This window comes from Callospermophilus lateralis, chromosome 2 (genome assembly GCF_048772815.1).
Source record: "Callospermophilus lateralis isolate mCalLat2 chromosome 2, mCalLat2.hap1, whole genome shotgun sequence".
Taxonomy (NCBI): Eukaryota; Metazoa; Chordata; class Mammalia; order Rodentia; family Sciuridae; genus Callospermophilus; species Callospermophilus lateralis.
In genome coordinates, this window is record NC_135306.1 from 25,605,941 (window position 1) to 25,627,581 (window position 21,641).

Sequence of the window (21,641 nt, forward strand, 5' to 3'; positions counted from 1 at the left end):
AGGGAGGGAGGGAGGGAAGGAGGGAGGGAGGGAGGGAGGGAAGGAGGGAAGAGGGAGGGAGGGAGGGAGGGAGGGAGGGAGGGAGGGAAGGAGGGAGGGAAGGAGGGAAGGAGGGAGGGAGGGAGGGAGGGAGGGAGGGAGGGAGGGAGGGAAGGAGGGAGGGAAGGAGGGAAGGAGGGAGGGAGGGAGGGAAGGAGGGAGGGAGGGAGGGAGGGAGGGAGGGAGGGAGGGAGGGAGGGAAGGAGGGAAGGAGGGAGGGAGGGAGGAAGGGAAGGAGGGAAGGAGGGAGGAAGGGAAGGAGGGAAGGAGGGAGGAAGGGAGGGAGGGAAGGAGGGAGGGAGGAAGGGAAGGAGGGAGGGAGGGAGGGAGGGAGGGAGGGAGGGAGGGAGGGAGGGAGGGAGGGAAGGAATGCATGAGCCTGGCCTCCCTCCTACCCTCTCACTTTGGACAATGGTGTTGTCGGGATGTCTCCACTTACATGCCGTGTCTCAGCACGTGTCTCTCCCACTCAGAGCCCTGTGAAAACGCCCGTCCACAGAATTCACATGGAAAACGCTTCTCAGTGTTAATTGGAGTCCCACAGTTACCAAATCTCATCAGCTCTGCAAAGAGAAAGCACACGTGTTACCAGTGTCTTATGGGAGTCGGGGGAGGTCAAGGTGGGTCTCCGTTCCCTGGGAACACCTCCCCCTGGCCTGGAAGGCCATTCAGTGAAAGCAATCCCCAGGCTCCTCACCCTGTCTTCGGGTTTCCCAGGGGGGCATTTCTTGAACAGCTTTCCGGAACTGCTACTGGCTCTGGGTCCCAAGCCTCCCCATCTTTTCTCACACCCACCCCATCAGCTTCTATCACAAATAGTCCAGGGTTTTCTTGCCAGAAATGTCCCCTCTGCCCATTCCAAAGGCACCTGAGCATTTTCTTCTCTTTAGCCTCGCCCTCCTATGTAGGCTCCGCATCAGGCCCCACAATGTGGAACCTATTTATTTCCCACCTGACACAGGTTTATCTTTTCTTACTAAAATGAATAGAGGTGACCCAAAGCACTCAACTGGGTCACGGCTATAGACCCCAGGGCTTTCCTCCCTTGTTCCACGTGTTCCATGGAGAGCATAATGAACACCTCACAGGGCGGCTGGGAGTCCTGAATGAGATTGGCAAGGAAAGGACCTGGTATGACCACGGATCCAGACAACCTGAATGAGAAAGCATGCCCCAGCCAGGCTTTCCAGGGTCCTGGGCATGTGACTGCCACCTACTCCTCAGTGACATGGGGGGCTCTACAGACCTTTTTGGAAAGGTCTGGACGGGTCTGTCATAAACACCAAATACTAGTTGTTCTGTTTCTTTCACGGTGCTGCGCACATGTTAGGGGTCTGATAAAAGTAACCAGCTGGCTGTTTCCAGGCCACACATCCTGGCACACTCAAAGACGACAGCTTATATGGCTTTCAGGCTCTCGTAAGTTCCAAGGGCGTACTTATGTTTCATTGTAGCGTACAAGGCCACATCTTCACAGGGGACTAATAAACAGCAGGACTAGATGGTTCTGAGCCACACGGCCAAGTGAGAGCTGTGTGTGGGGAAATGCTGATCATCTCTCGGTACCTGACCACTCTGGGCTCACACACACGAGATGTCATAGGGAGCCGTCTCCTGGTGGAAATGACCCATCTCACAGCATCCTCAGGACGATGTTAACAGGATAGGAGCTCTGAGATGCCTTAATCTCCGGCACAAAGAGCTGTGTGAACGGGGCCGGTTTTCACAAAAGATGAAACATTTTCTCACAAATTAAGAAGATCACCACACAAGCCATTAAAAATAATTGCACAGACTATCTTCCTTGATTCTTTTCATTGGAAATGAGACAGCACCATCTGCTCTGCGCATTAATTCCTTAGCAGGGATTATCTTGGGCAAGAAATCAACAGAATGCCTTCCTGACTCCTCCCCGACTGCATAATGAGAGGGGGCGGGGCGGGAGGATCTGCCTCGGGTTCATTTTGATTTCTTCTCCCCTCTTTCAAATTCCCTCCCTGCACCCTGGGCAGGCCCACTGTTGAGTCCCCTCTCCAGCTCTCAGTGTTTGGAAAGGAGGTTGGGAATGGGTAGCAAGGAGGCAGTGAACTCCCTAAATTGAGGGTATCTGATGAAAGGCGAAATTGCCACCGAGGAAAATGCTCTCGGTGCATTTGCTCCTTCACCCTCAGGAAACATGAAGCCACTCATCTGTTCTTTCCAAAGGCAAATGCTAAGTTTCATCCTCAAAGGAGGAGGCCACTCATTACCTGTCACACTTCAAATAGCTCTCCCTCAGCCTGAGAGCTACACTAACACCACCTCCCGCCCTCTGCTCCTGCAACCCAGAAGTCTGGCAAAGACACCCCGAGGCTATTGTCTGACGGGCAAGAATCTGCAGTGAAGGTGGGAAATTGATTCTAGGTCTATTCAAAGGTGACGGGACAAAGAAGGCTGTTCTTGCAGGGTGGGTGAGAGGCAAGGGAATGTTTAGGCTTGTCATTCCCATTGACGTGGCTGGAAGTCACTTAGGAAAGACTGCCCACCTCTGGAGGAATATGTTTCTCTAGGACTTTTCCCCGCCAGTGGTTAAGGTTTGTGAATGTGGACAGCACACTTTCCAAGGTAAGTCAATCTGTTGTCTGATGCTACGGAGTCGACTGAAAAAGGGGCAACCAAGCTGAACAAGCAGGGACAATGAGCCTGTTGTCCCACAGGTATCCCAACTGTCATTTCTTCTAATTTCCATTTATTTATTTATGAGCCACCGGGAAAGGAAGGGCTAGAAGGGGTTTTGTCTCTGTAAAGCTTATCGCCTCTAAAATAATGTGCGCATGTGCACAGTTTTGGACACCAGGAGGAGTCCTAATATCCAATGAGGAATAATTTATTTCCTGAAGAGGAGTGGCAGAGCCCCACAGCACCATGAAGCACAAGAAGCCTTTACACCCTCTGTCAGAAGCATCCTCTCCCAGAGTGTTCTCCTTGGAGTGCACAGATGTGAAGGATTCATTGTGAAGAATAGATGGGTGAAAGGGTTTAAAAAAAGAAGAGGAGAAAAAAGGCCATGCTTCTCAGGTCACCACCATTTCTCTTGAGAGGATGGGTGAACCCAGCCTCTACTAATAGAAGTGGTAAACCTCCTAAGAACCACCGGCCTAGATGGCGAGGATTGTTTTCTTTGTTCGTGTACTTTCCAGGTTGACCAGAGGCTTGGGGCTTTTCACAATCTGGCACACCTGGGCTGTCAGCCCCTGTCACCTGTCTTAGATGGAGGTTCAAAGGCCAAACTGAACCCCCTACTTTGCAAAACCATGGTTCTCTGGTTACCTGGAAGGTGGGTGGGAGCAGGGGAGGAACAGGAAAGGGGAGAAGGAAATAGGCTTCCTCAGGCTTGCAGACTGACCGAGCAAGATAAACAGAGGCACTCTGCACAAGTCGACCTTGGACAAGGCCCTGTGGGCCACAAATTCACAGATGTCAGGTCCACAGTCCCTTCAATAGAGAACACTTTACTGCCCAAGGGATTGGGCAAGCGATAGATATTATAAAAAGTCTTGCCTTTGGGGCCAAAGTCCCAATTCAACTATGTAATTTGTGTGCGTGTGCGCGCACGTGTGTGTGTGTGTGTGTGTGTGTGTGTATGTGTGTGTGTGAGAGAGAGAGAGACAGACACACTTTGGGCAAGCTCTTAAATTTTTGAGAATTTCATTGTCCTATTTGTAAAATAACAATATGCAATGTTATTATTTATTAGGTGATTACTATGTTCTAGGTTCTGAGCTAATAAGCTAAGGTCTTGGGTGTTATCCCATTTAAGTTTTTTTCCAGTACTAAGACTTGAATCCAGGACTTTGTGCATGCTGCACAAGTACTCTACCACTGAGCTACACCCAGCCCTTATTTAATCTTTACAACTACCTAAAGAGCCACAAAAGACCCTAGATAGCCAAATCAGGGTTGAACAAACAGAGTACGACAGAGGCATTACACTTCCCAGTTTTCCAAATCTACTGCAAAACTAAGATGATCAAAATGGCACGGTACTGGCATAAAATCAGACACACAACCCAGCGTAACAGCATAGAGTCTAGACATTTATAGCCTGATTTTCAAGAAAGTTGCCAAGAAAACAGAATGGGAAAAGAACAGTCCCTTTGTATATGGAACAACTAGATATCCACCTGCAGAAGAATGAAACTAGAACTTTATCTCACGTGAGATTAGAAAATAATTCAAAATGGATAAGATGTAAACACAAGACCTGAAGCTATAGAACTTCCAGAAGAAAGTGTAGGGGAAGCAGTTCAAGGCACTGGACTGGGCAAGGATTTTTTTGGATATGACCTCCAAAGTACAGGCAAAAGCAAAAAAGATAAATGGGATTATATCAAACTAAAAGCTTCTGCCCAGCCAAAGAAACAAGAGTGAAAAGACAACCTCTATGGAAATGTTCAACATCACTAATCACCAGGGAAATGCAAACTGAAAACACAACAAAGACATCACCCCACACCTGGGAGAATGGCCGGTATCAAAAAGAGGAAAGATAACAAATGCTGGAGAGGACGTAGAAAAAAAAAAAAAGGAACAGTCCCAGTGGGACTGCTGGGTCTGTAGCCAAAGAAAATGAGACAAGAATGTGCAAGAGGTGTTTCAACGTTCACAGCAGCATGTTCACAAAAGCCAAGATACAGACCAACCTACGTGTCCATCGGTGGATGAATAAAGACAATGTGATGCATATACCCATGTCAGTTTAACAAGGAAGGAAATCTTGTCATTTGAGACAACATGAGATGAACCTAGAGGATATTACATAAGGGAAAAAAGCCAGGCACAAAGACAAACATTGAATCAACTTGCTTCTACGTGGAATCTAAAAAGGTCAAACTCATAGGAGAAGAATGGTGGTTACCAAGGGGGAAGGGACGGGGAACCAGGAAGATGTCGGTCCCAACATACACAATTTCAGTGAGGAAAAATAAGTTTGAGAAAGCTAGTAAGCAACATGATGACTACAATGAAACACAACTTATTGTATTCTTGAAAATTGCTAAGAATGGACTTTAAATGTTATCATCACAAAACATAAGTATGTGAGGCAATGTGTAAGTTATTAGCTTGGTTTAGCCATTCCACAATATATATGTAGTTCAAAACAGCATGCTGTATGCCATAAATGTCTATAATTTTTATTTCACAATCGAAAAATAAATAAAAATTTAAATGAATAGTTAAAATATAATATCAAAGGCTAACACCTACAGTTTTAAAGTTAAAAAGTGAAAAGGTTGAATACAATCCCCTACACTGAACCTGGCATGTAATGATGCTCAGTCATGGCAACCAATACTATTCTTCTCACTCCTGGGATGAGATCTCTAATAATGATTTCTTATATTTATGTTACCCATGTGCTTTTGATTATAATAACTAAAGTAACACATTCCAACCCATATTCTTACATGTGTAGTCTGGGGATTTCTACAGCAGTCTATGATGAACAACAGAGAAAAACAACACTCTAGACCACAAATTTTATCTATACCTAAATATACTTTGGAAACCTTTTTATTTTGGAATAATTAGAGCTTGGCAGGAAGTTGGAAAAAGAGGTTCAGTGTCCAATGGTATCTTCCCCAGTTCATTCTATAAATGCCCAGTGGAATGAAAGATGTGGTCTCTCTCCCACTTACAAAGTGAAAACAGCTTCAAGGGGATTAAGAGATGGGCCCAGCAGAGGGATGCAAAAAGAGGGCCCAGGTATGTTTTTTTTTTTTTTTTTTTTTTTTGCAAAATGAAATGATGAATTCCAAGTTCACTGGGTTTCTTGATAGCCTGACAGTGTCATTCATCATGCTGCCTGCCTGTCCTCATTCTGAAGATCCTAAGACACTACTTTTCCTTGTTAAAAACAAACCACAGACCACCGACCCCCCCCCCCCCCATGTTTGATTCGGGAGCCCGGGTCTGTTTTCCTTAGAGTTTCTAGAGCTGGTAATAGTTTACAGAGACACGGCCCCTGCTCTTGGAGGCAGTCTGTTCTGCTGCTTAACTAAGAGGGATCATTCCTTCTGTTACTCTCTCGGCAACCTCCTGCCTCCCTTCTGTCCTCACCATGGACGCGCCGGGTGCCATCTGGGACTGAGAGCGCAGGGCGAGACTAACCTCGGTCTTCAGCCTTGCTGTTCATCTCCTCTTCCTTGTCCTCATCATCACTGCTGGAGCTCTCCATTTTTTCCTTCATCTGTTCCAGCTGATCCAAGTTAACCCGTCCAACCAGCTCAAAGTTACGGCTTACCTGAAAAAGGTCCAAACAGACGGGGGAACCATGAACCACAGACCACACGGGGTTCTCCCTGGTGGAGACCTCGCCAACACCATTCTCCTGTGACGGTGCTTTTAAAACCAGGACCCAACAACCCAGATGCCCTAAAGGTCCTTTTCTTTACTGTGATTCTGTCCTTTGCTTCCACCTTGCACTGTTTTCACTGCGACTGTCAACACCAGACCTTACTTACCACACTTGTTTTCTTAAGAAACATGAGTACAGAGAGCAGAAGGCGAGATGCACCATCGAGTACAGAGTAGAGAGTAAGCGGCATTCAATAAGTAAACATTTTGAGTTGAATTCCAAGGTGTGACTTTCATTAACTACCTCAGGTTCAATCACTTCAGAGGTAAAGAAGCAGGGCAAACATCTAGCATCGAGAACCAGACCCTTCTTTGCCATGGTCCCATCAACTGGGGGTTGTAGGCTGGTCCAGCTTTGGCCAGAAGACACATGACTGAACTCTGAACTCTTGAATTAGATGGAAGACCATTTTATGACTACTGGTTTAGCTGTTATACTTGAAGCTGACCCAGAGCCTATTTATCAAGGCTGGGATTATCTGAGAAAAATGTATACAACTAATTTCTTTTTAAATATATATTTTTTTAGCTGTAGGTGGACACAATACCTTTATTTTATTTATTTATATGTGGTGCTGAGGATAAAATCCACGGCCTCGCACATGTTAGGTAAGTGCTCTACTGCTGAGCCACAAGCCCGGCCCAACAACTAACTTATTAAAAGTCCTTTCAAAGGGTTAACTATGGTTCCTATTCATATAAAATGTGGTTGGAATAATATGGGAATCTAAGCCATCTTCAAAATATCATTCAAGGGGAACAGAAATCCATATAAGAAAAGTCTTGAATGATTTTTTTTTTGTTTTGGGTCTTAGATCAATGGTGGTGCAAAATTCACCTTCTTCATTAATCTACTTCCGGAACCTTTCCAGTGGTATGTGTGGGACTGTTAGGAATGAAAAGGTGGCACAGGACTCATGCCAATGCCCAGCCTCAGCTCCAGTCAATAACCAGTCACAGCTACTCCTCTGTGTAAGCGCCCCTTATTGGAGGCCAGGGGAGGGGGCATGACAAAGATCAACAAGACTTGGATCTGGCCTCCAGAGGCTCACAGTTCAGTTCAAGAGGGAAGGCAGACATCATTAATTAGATCACAAGGCAGATTTTCTCGGTTGCCACAGTAGAGACAGAGTGTAATGAGGGCACAGGAGAGGAAAAGAGAGAATTTACAAGACAATTCCAAAATATTCTCTGGGACCAGATTGGAACAAAGATTTGCTGAGCACCATCAATTCCATATGTCTGGCAGATGGGAACATCATCACTGACTGTGACAAATGAGGGGGGGGGGGAGGGAGAGAGGGAGAGAGGGAGAGAGAGAATTGAGACCAACAGACAGGGGAGACAGGTACATCAAAAAGGAGCAAGAAAACTCAGACACAAAGCTTCTTTAAAACAGGAGAAACAATACACAGATCTACTATAAGAATGGAATTCATGAAATCAGTCAACTTTGAAAACAAGTCAAAAAGACCAGATGTCTTTATCAACCCATTAAAACACATAGAGAAGACAATTTCTTGTTTTCTTCTTTCATATATATATATGTATGTATGTATGTGTGTGTGTGTGTGTGTGTGTGTGTGTATATATATATATATATATATATATATACACATATATATATACATATTTTTTTTTTTAAATAATAGGCTAAGATGAGAAGGAGGAGGAAGAGGTCAAGCTCAGAATCTTTACTTCACTTTCTTCTAAGTTCACAGAAATAGTCTCTGAGGTCTTTTGCATCTTGCTAACTAAAGATTTATCCACATGCCTCACCCATATGAACCTCTATGAATTTTTATTTTTCTCACATAAAAGCAAAAAGAATTGGCATAAGGGACATGACTTATGAAGTCAGACAGATGTGAGTTCAAGCTCAGGGTTAGCCATTAGCTACATTTTCAAAATTAGCACTGTACCTGAATCACAATAGTCCCCCCCCCCCCCCAATGTAATTTCTTTCCCCTTTCTGGGAAAATGGGTCTTTTCCAATTTTGGCATTTGGAAATGCTTATAATAACCATTGTAAATGCATATTTATGAAGTCATGTTTGGCCACAAAGTCTACATTTTCACCAAATAGCATTTATGACAAATATTTCAATAAAAGTTTCCTAGTTTGTTAGTTTTTCAAGTAAAGTGGGCAAGGTTCCAATTCACCAAATTTTGAACTATGTTTGAAGAAAACTATTTTTAAGTGACTAGTAAGTATTTAGAAGACAGCCTTTTTTAGACCACTTTCTCACTTACTTCCCACCTTTAGTAACCAGGGACACTGTAAATCTGTACCTGGAGAGGAGGGGTGGGGAGTTGCAGGAAACAAAAATGATGAAAGAAGAAAGTCAAGAAACAACCTTTACCCATCTTCTTTAATTCAGCTGTTTGCATTCATTCATTCATCCATCCATCCATCAAGGACTCCCCAAGGACTGAGCAGGCCCTGGTCCTTACTGGAGCTCCCATTTCTCAAGGAGCTCACAGTGACAGAAGGAGATCTGTCACCAAACCAAATGTTATTTTTCCCCCTCCTTCTGTTTTTTTTTTTTTTTTTAAAGAACTGTATTTGTCCATTTTCCCATAGCCATCATCCCCTTTACTAGAAAACTGTTAACATTTTGGATTCTGCACAATTTTAAAATAGTACATGACATTTCCATGGGAGGATGCTCATCCTGGGATAACCCAGGATTTATTTGTCCTGAAGATTTCTACAATTTTTGTGAGGCAAATTTAAAAAATTTAAAAGTAAAATATAAAATTTTTGCTATGTAATTAGAAGATTTTAAAAAATCAAAACCCTTTATAGTGTTATTACTATATTTAAAATCCCTAAGCCATCCATCCAAATATTCATCTGAACACAAAAGTAAGACTCCCTTCTTGCTCTGCACTCGGAGCCCATCATGATTTTTACCTGGGTTTTTGCAACCCCAGCCCCCCTGGCTGTTTTACCAGCTTCCATTCTTGCCTCTTCTTGTAGCCGTTCTCTAGTGTGGTCAAAGCCATCTTGAAAAAAATGTTTAAATCCCTTTATAAATGTCTCTGCTTGTCCTGAGGATAAAAATTCACACTTTTTCTTGACTTTGTGCTTCTGCACCTGCCATTACTTCGGTCTTTAACTCTCAATCATGCCCTTCCTGTGTTGGCTCCGTCTTCCAGCCTGGCCTCCTTTACCTGGCTCCTAGGTAAACGTCCTTGCTCTACGATTCCACAGTACCGACACATCCCTTTGAGAACACACCACACTAGGTAATTGTTGATGTCCCGCCTCTCCTCCTCAGAGCTCCACGCTCTGAGGACAGATTTTTCTGCATTATACACAGACGGCCCGCAAAGTGTCTAGATCACGGTGAATGTGGTTCTCTCCTTCTAGCGACTGGGTATCCTCACTTTATCTTTTTCTTTCATTTCAAAGCTCCCACAGAAAACTTGGAAAATAGAAAAGAACCCATTAGAGCCTGATGACCTATATATAAAAACTGCTAACAATATATAGATAACAACCTTTATATAACTACATTAATGTATTCCTAATAGATACAGATTATTATATATAATAATCTATAGCATATTAAAACATGCCAGTGTGCCACCGGCTTTATTGCACCTCAAATGGCCTACACATTGTTCTCGGAATAAACGTAACTTTAATCACTGTATCACATATCATCATGTGGATATGCTATAGTTTACTTCACTATTCCCCTATGGATTTACACTGAGTTACTTCTGGCTTTTCACTATAAAAATTGAGTAATAAATCTTACCGTATGTAAGTAAGCCTTGCTTTCATGGTAAATTTCAATTTTATAAGTGAAATTTCCGGATGTGAAACTAAAGGGTCAAAATCAAATGGGTATAGACTTTATTAAAGTTCCAATATTTCCCAGTTGGCCTCTGAATTGATTGCACTACTTCCCAGACCTGGTGATCGGTAGATAACTGACTAACTTCCTGATGGTACAGAGAACATATTGAGGGCGATTCACTTTTTTCTCTGGAGATGAAAAGCGATTTTTTACCATGTTTTCCCCAAAGGTCCACAACAAAGAGAGAACGAACTTGGGAGGGTCCTTTGCAGCCTTCCGCGGGTGAGAGCAGCCATATATGTTCTTTCTTTGTGCAGCACTGGGGATTGAACCCAGGGCCTTGTGCATGCCAGACAAGCACTCTATCACTGAGCTACAGCCCCAGCCTGCTGTATAGGGTCAGTGTTCAGATATGCAATCATTCCTTACATCCTGTGAAAGTCACTTGTGAATGCCATCAACCCAAAGTCCACTGTGAAGGCCACTAACCTAGTGTCTGGAAGTCAGTTGTTCAGGAAGACTGAGATGAAGTGCCCCTGACCAGCAAATGCTGACCCTGATTACTGAAACAAGACTGTATGAAACCCCTTCCGAGCTCAGCTAATGTTCGACCTGCACAGCTTTGTTTTTCTATTTGTCGATTTTTAACCATTTAGCAAAACGTTTTAGATCTGTCCTTGGCATATATTTCCATATGTTCTCGGCTTAGCCTAAGAACTGTATGATTTACAAATATTGAAGTTGAACATGCATTTTTCTACTGAGATGAATGTGATCATGCTTGTTCGTGACAGAATAGAACCGCACACCCTGTGTTCACATGACATCGCAGGTCACAGGTAGCAGAGCCTCTGAGGAAACAAGGCCACTTAATGTCTCTAGAGTCTAGACCCCCTCCTGTTATGGAACAATCTATACATTAAAAAGGAGACATCCAGTCAGAATGCTCATATTGCGTAATACTGCATTCATTTAATACTGTTAAAAAGTTCATTTTGACTTTCCTCTTTGTTTCTAGAAAAAGTGACACCAAAGAACATGGAAAACACTGACCTGCCTATTATATCAGTAGTGCCCATTAGTCACAGACTGAGAATGTGCAGTGCTCTGAAGAATTGAATGACTTACAACACAGGCCAGCAAACTTTTTCTGAAAAGAGCCAGATAAGTAAATATTTTAAGCTTTCTGGACCATATAGTCTCTTCAAAACTACTCAATTGCTGTTGTAGCTCAAAAGCTGCCATAAGCAATACATAAATGGATGAGTAAGGCTGTATTCCAATAAACTTCTATTTGTAGAAACCAAATTCTGAATTTCATATAACTGCACTTGTCAGAAAAGTATTATTCTTTCACTTTTTTTAAAAAGACATTTTAAAATGTCAATGTCATTCTTAGATAATAGGCCATTAAACAACAACAACAACAACAACAACAACAAAAACGGGTTATTTGAGCCTATGGTCCATGGTTTGCAAACACTTACAGTATCGGGTGGTATACCCAGATCTTCTTTGCCTGTCTTTGAAAACCAGAATGGGGATGCAATAAAGAATTCAGAGGAAGAGAAGTTCACCCAAGTATCATCTGTATGACTTCTTACAGGAAGACAGTCGAGGGTACAGGTAAGAACAATTTTCAGTTTTCAGATATGAGCATTTCAGTTGGAGTTTTAAGAAAGGACATGAATGGCAGGATGCCCTTCGTTTTTGTGGCTGAATGTTCCATTGCATATATGAGCCACATTCTATTTACTCATCTTCCAGTGGATACTTAGGTTGTTTCCATGTCTTGGCTACTATAAGTGATACTGCAGTGAACATGGAAATGCAGAATCTCTTCAAGACACTCATTTTGTTTCCTTTACATACCCAGAAGTGGGACTGCTGAATCATATAACAGCTCTATTTTTACTTTCTTCAGGAACATGCATACCTTTTTCCATAATGACTGTAATAATTTACATTCTCAAGGGTCCCCCGCCTTCTCCACATACATCAAACATCACATTGGGCACGTTAAACATATACAATTTTATGTGTCAAATATGCCTTAGTAAAGTTGGGGGTGGGGGATATTCAGCCAAACAAATCCCCTGGGCAGCATTAAAGTTCTCTGGAAGATTAGCCGTGAAACCATATTTCTCTGTACTATGCTGCCCTCTTATTTTACAGTCACCTTTATCATGCTCTAAGCACATATGGTGGTGAGTCTTTGTTTAAACTTGTCTTGCCTACTTGTTTATAAACTCTTTCAGGGTAGCAAACATTTCTTATTTAGCTCTATAATAGCTCAGTGCAGAGAGTAAGGTCAGTCATGTAGTTGACCCATGAATTTGTTTCAAAATTAACAAAATATCTGATATGTGCTAACAATGTATCACTTAGCCATTAAGACCACTAAGATACGTGTTAACTTCCATATTTGTAGAAAAAGAAAACAGTACACAAAACAAGTACATGATTAAAGCCAGGATTCATACTCATATCTTCAGATGACACAGCTCAAGCTTTTCTTATTACAATGCAAATCAACTGTAGAAATGCAAATTTACTCACAAAATATGTAAAAACGACCATGGTCATACTGGTTAAACACAGGAAAAAAGAAGAAAAGAATATTGACAATAATATTCTGTTGCAAAATCTGATGGGAGAGAGCAGTAGTATCCTTTGAAAAGTTTTCTTCAAAATAAAAACCTGCCTAAGAACAGTGAGAATAAAAGGATCATGAAGTACCCAGAAGGAAAAGGAACACAGAAGTCAAGAAGCATATCTACTTTCTTGAGTCAGAATTAGAAAATACCTTTCTTCCAGAACTAACTTGGCCAAAGTCTAGAAACAGTCAACTCCTTTGGAGAATCTTGGTAAGCCTCCAGACACAAACTGTCAAGAAACCATGTGAAAGGTGTCATTAAGTGTCTCAGAGTTTCGTTTCTGGTCAGTTGAGCAGCTGTCATTCTCCTGGACCCGAAATGAACAAGGACAAAGGTTCTGATGGTGCTGTCACATTTTACTTATTTAAACAAGCAGGATACTTAAAATTTCATATCTTCACAGTGAATCCATTTATTAGATTTTTAAACAAACCGAGCCTCATTGCATGTTAGGTGCTATGTTAGATTTTGGAAGGAAAGAGAGGAAGGTGTCTTAAAGAAGGAAAAAGAAATGTCTTGTGAAATCTTAGAAGACAATTTCAAAGCTTCCAAGTAAAGAACATCTTCTAATGTCTGCTTGAGAAAAATGTCTAAAGTTCTGACACACACATCCCTTCCTGCTTATTTAATTCTGGTTTCTTTGGCTTCAAAAATACATTAACCAAAAAAAAAAAAAAAAAGGATCATTGAGAAAACAACAGGCAAAGCTAACATGAGGGAAAGAAATAGCAAAATAACATCAACTTCTAGAGGAACCTTGTCACTTAGAGAAATGTTTTGACCTGATAAAGCTCAAGCTGATAGTACTTAGTTCAGAAATTAAATGCAAAAAAAAAAAAAAAAAAAAAAAAGAAAGAAAGAAAAGAAGTGGCCATAGGTGTGTTTTATGATTTAGAGTGGGGAAGGTTCTTCTATCATTTTACTTATTCTCATCTTCTGGAAACCAATGTTCTGTGTGACTTTTTTTTTTTTTTTAAACACTGTGAATTTCACTAGCCCAGAAAGATGAGCAATTTTATATGTTGATTCCTTCTAGATTTAATGTTCTGCTGCTTCCCTCAAAACTAGAAAAAAATAAATAAAAAAGATATGAGTTTCTTAGAGTTCAGCTGCCTGAGGTTCCATTTATATAAAAAATTAAAAACATTTCAAAGTAAATTCAATTAGTGAATGTGTATTGCCTGAATAGACTATCCTTCTAAATTTAATATACCGAACATGACAATTTTATGAGCAAACCAAGTTAGAGATAATATATTTTTATGTTCCTTAAACTAGCAAAGAGACTTTAGAACTATAAAGAACACTAACAAGGTATCGCATACACTAAAATTTTCTTTAAAAGAAAAAAAAAAAAAAAGTGTTTTCTAAATGTGAGAAGGGCAAGGTTTGTTTTTTTCCCCCCAAGACTTCAAAGTTTCTAGAAATGTTATGTCTTCATCTTTCAGCAGAGCTTCTAGTAAGTAGCATTATTGACAGCTATTTCATTGTATGTGCATGCATGCATGTCTATGGGGGGTGTGTGGAAGGAATGAAGAGGGAAGAAGGAAGGAGACACTGAAAAACAAAAGAAAATATAAAATAGCCTTCTAGAGGAACAGCAAGACCAGAAAAAGACAGGGGGGTCAAAGGATGATAAAATAAAATCACCTGCAGTGTTTACTTTGGATCCCAAGAGATTATAAGTGAGTACCCGTTCAATGGCACAAAGATAAAGGTTCAGGAGAACAAGATTCCGTGTGTTACCTACAAAATGAGAGTTCTGATGTCTCCCCTTCTCTACTACATGCTGGTTTCTGAGGATATACAGGGCAGCCTCTATCAAGGGCACTTGACATTTTGGTTCCTAAATGGATAGATATGACTTCAAGGACCTGTCCTGCTGTTACCAGGATTCCATGCAGCCTACAAATATACAGTCTGACATCTTTAGAGATGCTCCTGAGGTTTACAACTTTTGCAAACAGAACTCAGGTTCCAGCTTTGAATATCAGCTCTGTTTAATGAAGTTCTTTGAAAAAGACATCCTACAGTGTCTTATGGTTTCTTCTATAAATACTCTCCACTATTCAAAAATCATCTAATGCTATTCATATTAGAGTGTAATGCACCTAAGTCTCACAGTCAGCCTTAGCTTAGAACCAACTGCTATGTTTTTTCCACATTTTATTTTTGGCACTCCATACATTAATCTGGATCTTGAGCATCCCATTGATCTATTGTCCCAATGATCAACTTTATAAGAAAAGACTGCAGGATGTTAACATGTATTAAGGACCCATTATGTGCTTGGGTTTGGGATACTGAGATATAATTTAGATGCTTTAAAATTTATTTTTAGCAAACAAGTTAGTGATTTTTATTAAATTCATACATTTGTGCAAGTCTTACCCCCCACCCCATCAGTTTAAGAACATTTTATCATTCTGAGAAGTACCCTCCACCCCACTGTGATCTCCAGTCCCAGGCTATTGCTGTCATTTTGCTTTTTCTGGAGATTTCACATGAACACAATCATACCACAGGTAGTCTTTGGTGTCTGGCTTTTATCCACTTAATAGATTTGTCATGTTGCTAACATGCTAGTAGCTCAGTCTATTTTTTAAATTGATTAGTATTCCACTGGTGGGGTTGCTGGGTCAGAGAGTAAAGAATATTTGACTTTTAAGCAAATGGGCCAAATTGCTCCAAAATCCTTGCCAACACTTTGGTATTACTGTCGTTCCTAACCTAGAAGGTAGATGGTAAAATCTTACTATTGGTTTAATTTACATTTTTTTCTAGTGGTCAATCATATTGAACATCTTTTCATATGCTTATTTGATAAACTGTTGACTCAAATCTTTTGCTCATCCTTAATTGAGTGCCTTATCTTCTTATTGAGTTGTAAGAGTTCTTTGTATATTTCAGTTAAAATCCTTTGTTATTTAATTACTTTACTAATATTTGCTTTGCTGCCTGCCTTTCCATTTTCTTAATGGTATCTTTGGAAGAGTAAATATTTAATTTTGATGACACCCAATGTATTAACATTTTTTTCATTTGATGTTCACAGCTTTTTGTATTGTACCTTAAGAATTCTTTTACCCAATTCAAGTTCTCACAGTTTTCCACTATTTTTCTGTAAGTTTTATAGTTTTAGTTCATTTATTTATGATCCATTTTTGATTGAATTTTTGTGCAAATAGTAGTATAAGAATCCTGGGTGACAATTTGCATGTGTAAATCTAATTATTTTGGCATCATTTTTTAAGAAAAAAATTGTTTTCCTATTACCTTGACACCTTTGATGACAATCAATTTGCCACATGTATGACATATATGGACTTTCTCTTCTGTTCTACTGAGCTATGCATCTACCCTTATGCCAATACCCCACTCTCTTGATTATTATAGCTTTACAATAAGTTTGAAAGTAAGAAGGACGAGTCCTCCAACTTCACTCCTTTTCCATAGTTTAGACTATCCTAATCATCTGAATTTCCATATGAATCTTAGGCTCACCCTGCCAGTTTCTATCAACATAAAATCTTTCTGTTGTTTTGCTTAAGAGTTTTTTGGATCTGTAGACCAGTCTGGGAAGAATCACCAATATTGAATTTTCTAATCTATGAACATGGTATGCATTGCAATAATTTAGTTATTTTATTTCTCTCAGTATCACTTTGCATTTTCAGAGTGTAGTTCTCAGGTTAAATTTATTCTTAAGTATATTGTTCTTTTTGATATTATTTGTACATGGAATTGATTTCTAAAATTTCATTTTCAGGTTGTCCTATTATTACAAGTAAATAGAAATATATAATTGATTTCTATAAATTAAACTTATATCCTGTAACCTTGCCCAATTCACTAATGCCCTAGTAGCTTTATGTAGATATTTCAGGATTTTCTAAGTATAAAGATCACATTGAGAATAAAATCATTTCTATTTCTTCCCAACTCTCCTGAATTCAATTCCTTGTTTTTGCCTATTATTCTTGATTTTTATATTTGAACTATCAGCAAACTTCTCTTTACTTAAAAATCTTTAATTGCATTTTATTCTCATCATTTGGGGGGGGGGAGAATAGTCAACAAAAAAAGAAAGTTCTGCTATAATAAGCACAAGTCTCATAAACTTAAAGACAATTGAGCCAAAGGTGAAAATCATTAGGCATGCTGCAAATGGCAATTCTTTAGCCTTAGGTGCTCATTGGACTTAAAAAGTTTGTCAACCAGTGAGAAAGAGAAAAAACTAAAAACATAATACGACAGTGAAAACATGACATCAAAGACTCCCTAAAATCCAAGGTATAATTAATGATTTTATAATATAGTCCTTGAGAACACAACTGCCTTTCTGGTAGCTAACTATTGTTATATTCTAGTATAATTCAATTCCAAATATTCTGTGGAACATATTAAGTCTCAAGGTGAGGGAAAACAAGGACTTCATTTATCTTACACAATTTCTGAGAGTGGCATAACAATTTGCATTAACCAATCAGAAAAAAGACCTCCAACTTAAGTACCTTCCCAAAGCTTGTACAATAAAAAGTGGAGACAAGATTACCCCCCCCCCAAAAAAAAAGATTAAAACCCAAGTCTTCTAGCTCCAAAAGCTCTACTTTGGGTCCCTACTTTCCCGAGCAACCCATTTCCCTGACCTATATCCTAAAGCCTCAAGACTTCTACCCACTGTTTAGCAAGCCTCTGGTTTCATGTCTGGCATGGTTTCTAACATTCTCTGGATTTCCCCCACTGATTTACAAGTTACTGTGCAACCACTGGGGAAGAATTTATCTCCCTGATTTGCTCTGCTCCACATTATGAACTTGAAACCTTGAACCCTGTAGTAAAAAAGGTGTTGCATAAACAAGACATATGGGAATTGATACAGGAAGCTTGGTTTAAAGCAGATGAATGATTTTTCTTTAAGTTTGGGTTAGAAATTTCCAGGAAGGTGGAATAAGAAATGATACTGTAACTCAAGCTTTTCCTCCCTGCATTCACTTTTTGGGCAGTGCTGGGGTATGAATATATTCCAAAGCAGAAGTTTCCATAAAACCATTAAATTGTGAACAGGAGACAAAGCTTGGACTCCTTTCTCAATATCCCTAAGAAAAATTATATCCCTTGGAGAAAGATGATTGATTAAAATCTCTATAATTTAGGTTTGTAGGGCCAGAGAAGAGAAGCTGTATTTTCACTGATGAGGATACAGAGTGTCTTAAGTGAACACTTAATAGATGTTCTGGAGCAGGCTGATTAGAAAGGATTGATGGCCTGCTTTTATTAAGCAAACACCAGTCAGCAACTCCTGTGCTTGGGGCAAATACACAAACCCAGAAATAATCACCTCAGTTCATGATACACCAAATACACCTTGTGCAGAGGAAAGGAGCCACTCTGCATGACTTTGATTCTCTGAGCAGCAAACCTTGGGGAAGAGAATTTTTTTTTTTTTTTTTTTTTTTTTTTTTTTTTTTTTTTACAAACCCTCTTATTTTATGTCCTGTGCTAATCTTTTTCAAATCAATTCCCCTCCCTAAATAAAACATACAGTTTACAACCTCTATGAGTTTGGCTATGTGTGTTGACGCCTTTGAAGATCCTGGTAGTTGGAAAATATTGTAAACAATCTACACGATTCAAGGACAAGATGGAATATCTATCGGACACATTAGGGGTCACCAACTACGGGCCGACAGCCTGTTGACTATTTTTGTAAATTAAGTTTTATTGGAACACAATGGTGTCCACTCGTTTATATATTACCTATATCTGCTTTCTTGCTACGGTGGCAGATTTGAGCAAGTACCACTGAAACTTGCAAAGGCTAAAACATTCACTCTCTGTCCCTTTTAAAGATATTGGCCAATCCTTGTGATAACACATTTAAAATAATATTGAAAAATACTCTTGTCAGGATAAAAACAAACAGCAAGATACAATATTCAGGTATAGTATAATCAGAATTACATAAAACAAAGAAAGTGATTCTAGAAAAGAGACTCCAAGTGTGAAGCCAAGGGATTTGGGTGGTAGATTTGGGCCGATTTGCCCTTTCCCCACCTTTTTTTTTTTTTTTTTTTTTAAACAATTTTCTGAAATGATCTCACATTTATTTTATTACAGAAAAACTAAACCTCACTTTAAAAGTGCCTTGAGTTCCTTTTGTACACAGTGGGTGTGGCTGAAGCCACCTGTCTCCCCCTTGGCCCCTCCCCACCGGAGAGCTGGGGTGGGGAGGCAGGAGGCCCTGGGCAAGTACCTTATGCTCATCCCGAAGGTGGCTGTCCAGCTCCTCCGTGTGCTTGGTCTCATAGTAGCAGAGCTGGCACTTGTAGGGCTTGAGTTCGTTGTGCTTTTCTATGTGCTGCTGGAGGCTCTCGTCACTGGAGCACGTGAAGGTGCACTTATCACAGCGGAAAACCACTCCCTGCAAGTACCTGGACAGCTTGGACCGGCACACTTCAATGGGGACAACCCGCTCTTCTGTGGAAACAAGCGGAATGGAAGACAGGCATTGTTACCAATGGCAAGCAGATGTTCTGTCTCTGGAATACAACAAGAGACTCACCCATTCAGTTCTGCTACTTCTCCCGTCCCTCCCCTAGCCTCGAATAACACATCCCTCTGGGACAAGTGGGTGTTTTGAAGACCGAAAGCTCTAGGTGCTTAATACCTAGAGTGGCCTAGAAATAGAGGCTGAAGGGGGCTTGCTAATGCCTGAATGGGGGTAACTGAGGCAAGGGCAGGAATGGAAGTGACTGCCGTATTTATCACCATTAATTATTGACAACAACCTTCTCCCTCAGCAAATGGTATTGAAGCTGCATTTACAGATGTCTCCTTAGAAGAGGCAAGGAAAGTGACATTAGCTGGCATCTGTGTGCTACCACTGGGTCAGCACCTGCCTTCCTCCCAACACCTCTACAAGGCTAGAGTCACTCCTATATTTACATCTTTACAGTCAGTAAAATGAGGAACTCTCCAAAGCTCACAGAGTTGTAACTGGCAAAGCGGAGACGTGAGCCCAGGCCTGCAAATCCACCGTGGCCACTATTTCCAATCCCACTCCTGTTTCCCCCTTTGAAGACGTTCTCAAGGAGACTCTTCCCTTGCCCTGAAACCAGGGGGAATCCCTAATTAACAGCAGATCTGAAAACAAAGAAACCTGCTCACTTTCATTCACCAAAACTCTGACTCCAACTCCAAAGGGCTCACAAATGAAGGCTGCAGGCAACATCGAGGGGGAGGTGGGGTCACATAAGACACCTGGAGGATTTGTGCCTTTTCAGAAGATCTGTGATCCAATTGTCACAATGGAAAAAGCTAAGAAGGAGAGCAGGAGAGGATTTGGGTGCTTTTCCCGTTGACACACCAAATGCTGTAGGGCTGGAAATGCGTGTGCTTGTTTACTTTGCACTCTCTCACCCTTGTGTTTAACTGCTCAAATTAAATTTCACACCAGTCTGCCCAGAGTACCAGCGCACGCGCCAGATATCCATAACTGGGATAAAATTAAAATCTGTGCTATTTATGCAAGAATCAAATATAGCGCGTTTTCATGCTGTGTCTGGATTTCAGAAGACTCTGAAAGTTTACAAATGGACGCACACAACATATACTTACGTTATTTAGAAACAGCAATGTGTTATTAAGTCAAGAAAGCATGATTTATTCCCAGAGCCACCGAGTAGCCTGGCTTCCAGAGCGTCAGTATTTTGCACACTGATGTGACGGGCTCCTCCATTCTTCCCTTTGTTGTTGGCCTGTGTTCTGCCCCTGGGGAATTTCCCCCACCCAACGTCATGCCTTAGTCTCAACCACAACATTCTAACTGTAGGGCAGTGGCTGCCTTGGGAGTCCTTGAATACAGCGAATAATTGGCCAGCCAAACGCCCGGGCAGGGGAAGCGTGGAGGGTGGTGTCTGCAGCACTCCCCGGAGCTCTAATGCATATGTTATTTTCCCTATACAAAGAGTCAGTTGCTTATTTAGAAATATAAATATTTTTAAACCAAAGTATAGCAGACAGCTAAGAAACACATGATTATAATGTAATCCACACATTTTCTTAGAATAGCAAATGTTTAACAGTCTCCTAACCATTCAGTTCCACGGTTTGGTGTAAACGGAGGAAAAATGCTTTGGCGTCAACTAGTGAGCTTTAGGGAGCCCATGCTAGGATATTTGACTCCTCTAACCCAGGGTTTCTCAATAGCAGCATGATTGACATTTGGGGGCCAGACAATTCTTTGTCGTGGTGTGGGGACTGTCCTGTGCATTGTCGGATGTTTGTCAGCAGCCCTGGCCTCCACCCACTAGATGCCACCAGCACCTTTTCCCCCCAAGTTGTGACATCCCCAGAGTGCCTGCAGATTAATGTATCCTGGGGAGACAATGTTGACCCCAGCTAAGGACTTCTCCAAGCAAAGTGCCAGGCAGGAACTGCAACTGCTCAGATTAAGGCAGCCCTGGACATGGCCCGTGAGCAAGCTGGTACCCACTGCATGAGACAGGGACATTCGCATACTGGGAAAGCAAACTTTCCTGCACCTCCCTTGAGGCTACAACCCCTTTGCTGTCTCTGTTTGCTCCTGATTTATATCTTGTCATCTCTGCTGCTTCCTCTTTTGTTCTTTGGCTCTGTCCTGTCCTGTCTGCCCTGATTCTGTCTACCTCCGGGGAGATGGAGAACAGCTGGGTAAAATTTTCCATACGATGCCCAAACACCTTGAGGACAATCA

General features: G+C 41.1%; 1 protein-coding gene across 3 annotated transcripts in view; it reads right to left on the reverse strand.

Annotated features, from left to right (window-relative positions):
* Nucleotides 1-21,641, reverse strand: part of Znf462 (zinc finger protein 462) — a 131,931-nt gene that overhangs the window by 2,418 nt on the left and 107,872 nt on the right. For all 3 annotated transcript variants that reach the window (XM_076845723.2, XM_076845722.2, XM_076845721.2), the window contains exons 10-12: nucleotides 19,161-19,384; nucleotides 6,190-6,322; nucleotides 479-602 (exon numbers count right to left, since the gene is read on the reverse strand). In XM_076845723.2, the coding sequence (XP_076701838.1) occupies nucleotides 479-602; nucleotides 6,190-6,322; nucleotides 19,161-19,384 (481 nt within the window). The remainder of the gene's footprint in view (nucleotides 1-478; nucleotides 603-6,189; nucleotides 6,323-19,160; nucleotides 19,385-21,641) is intronic.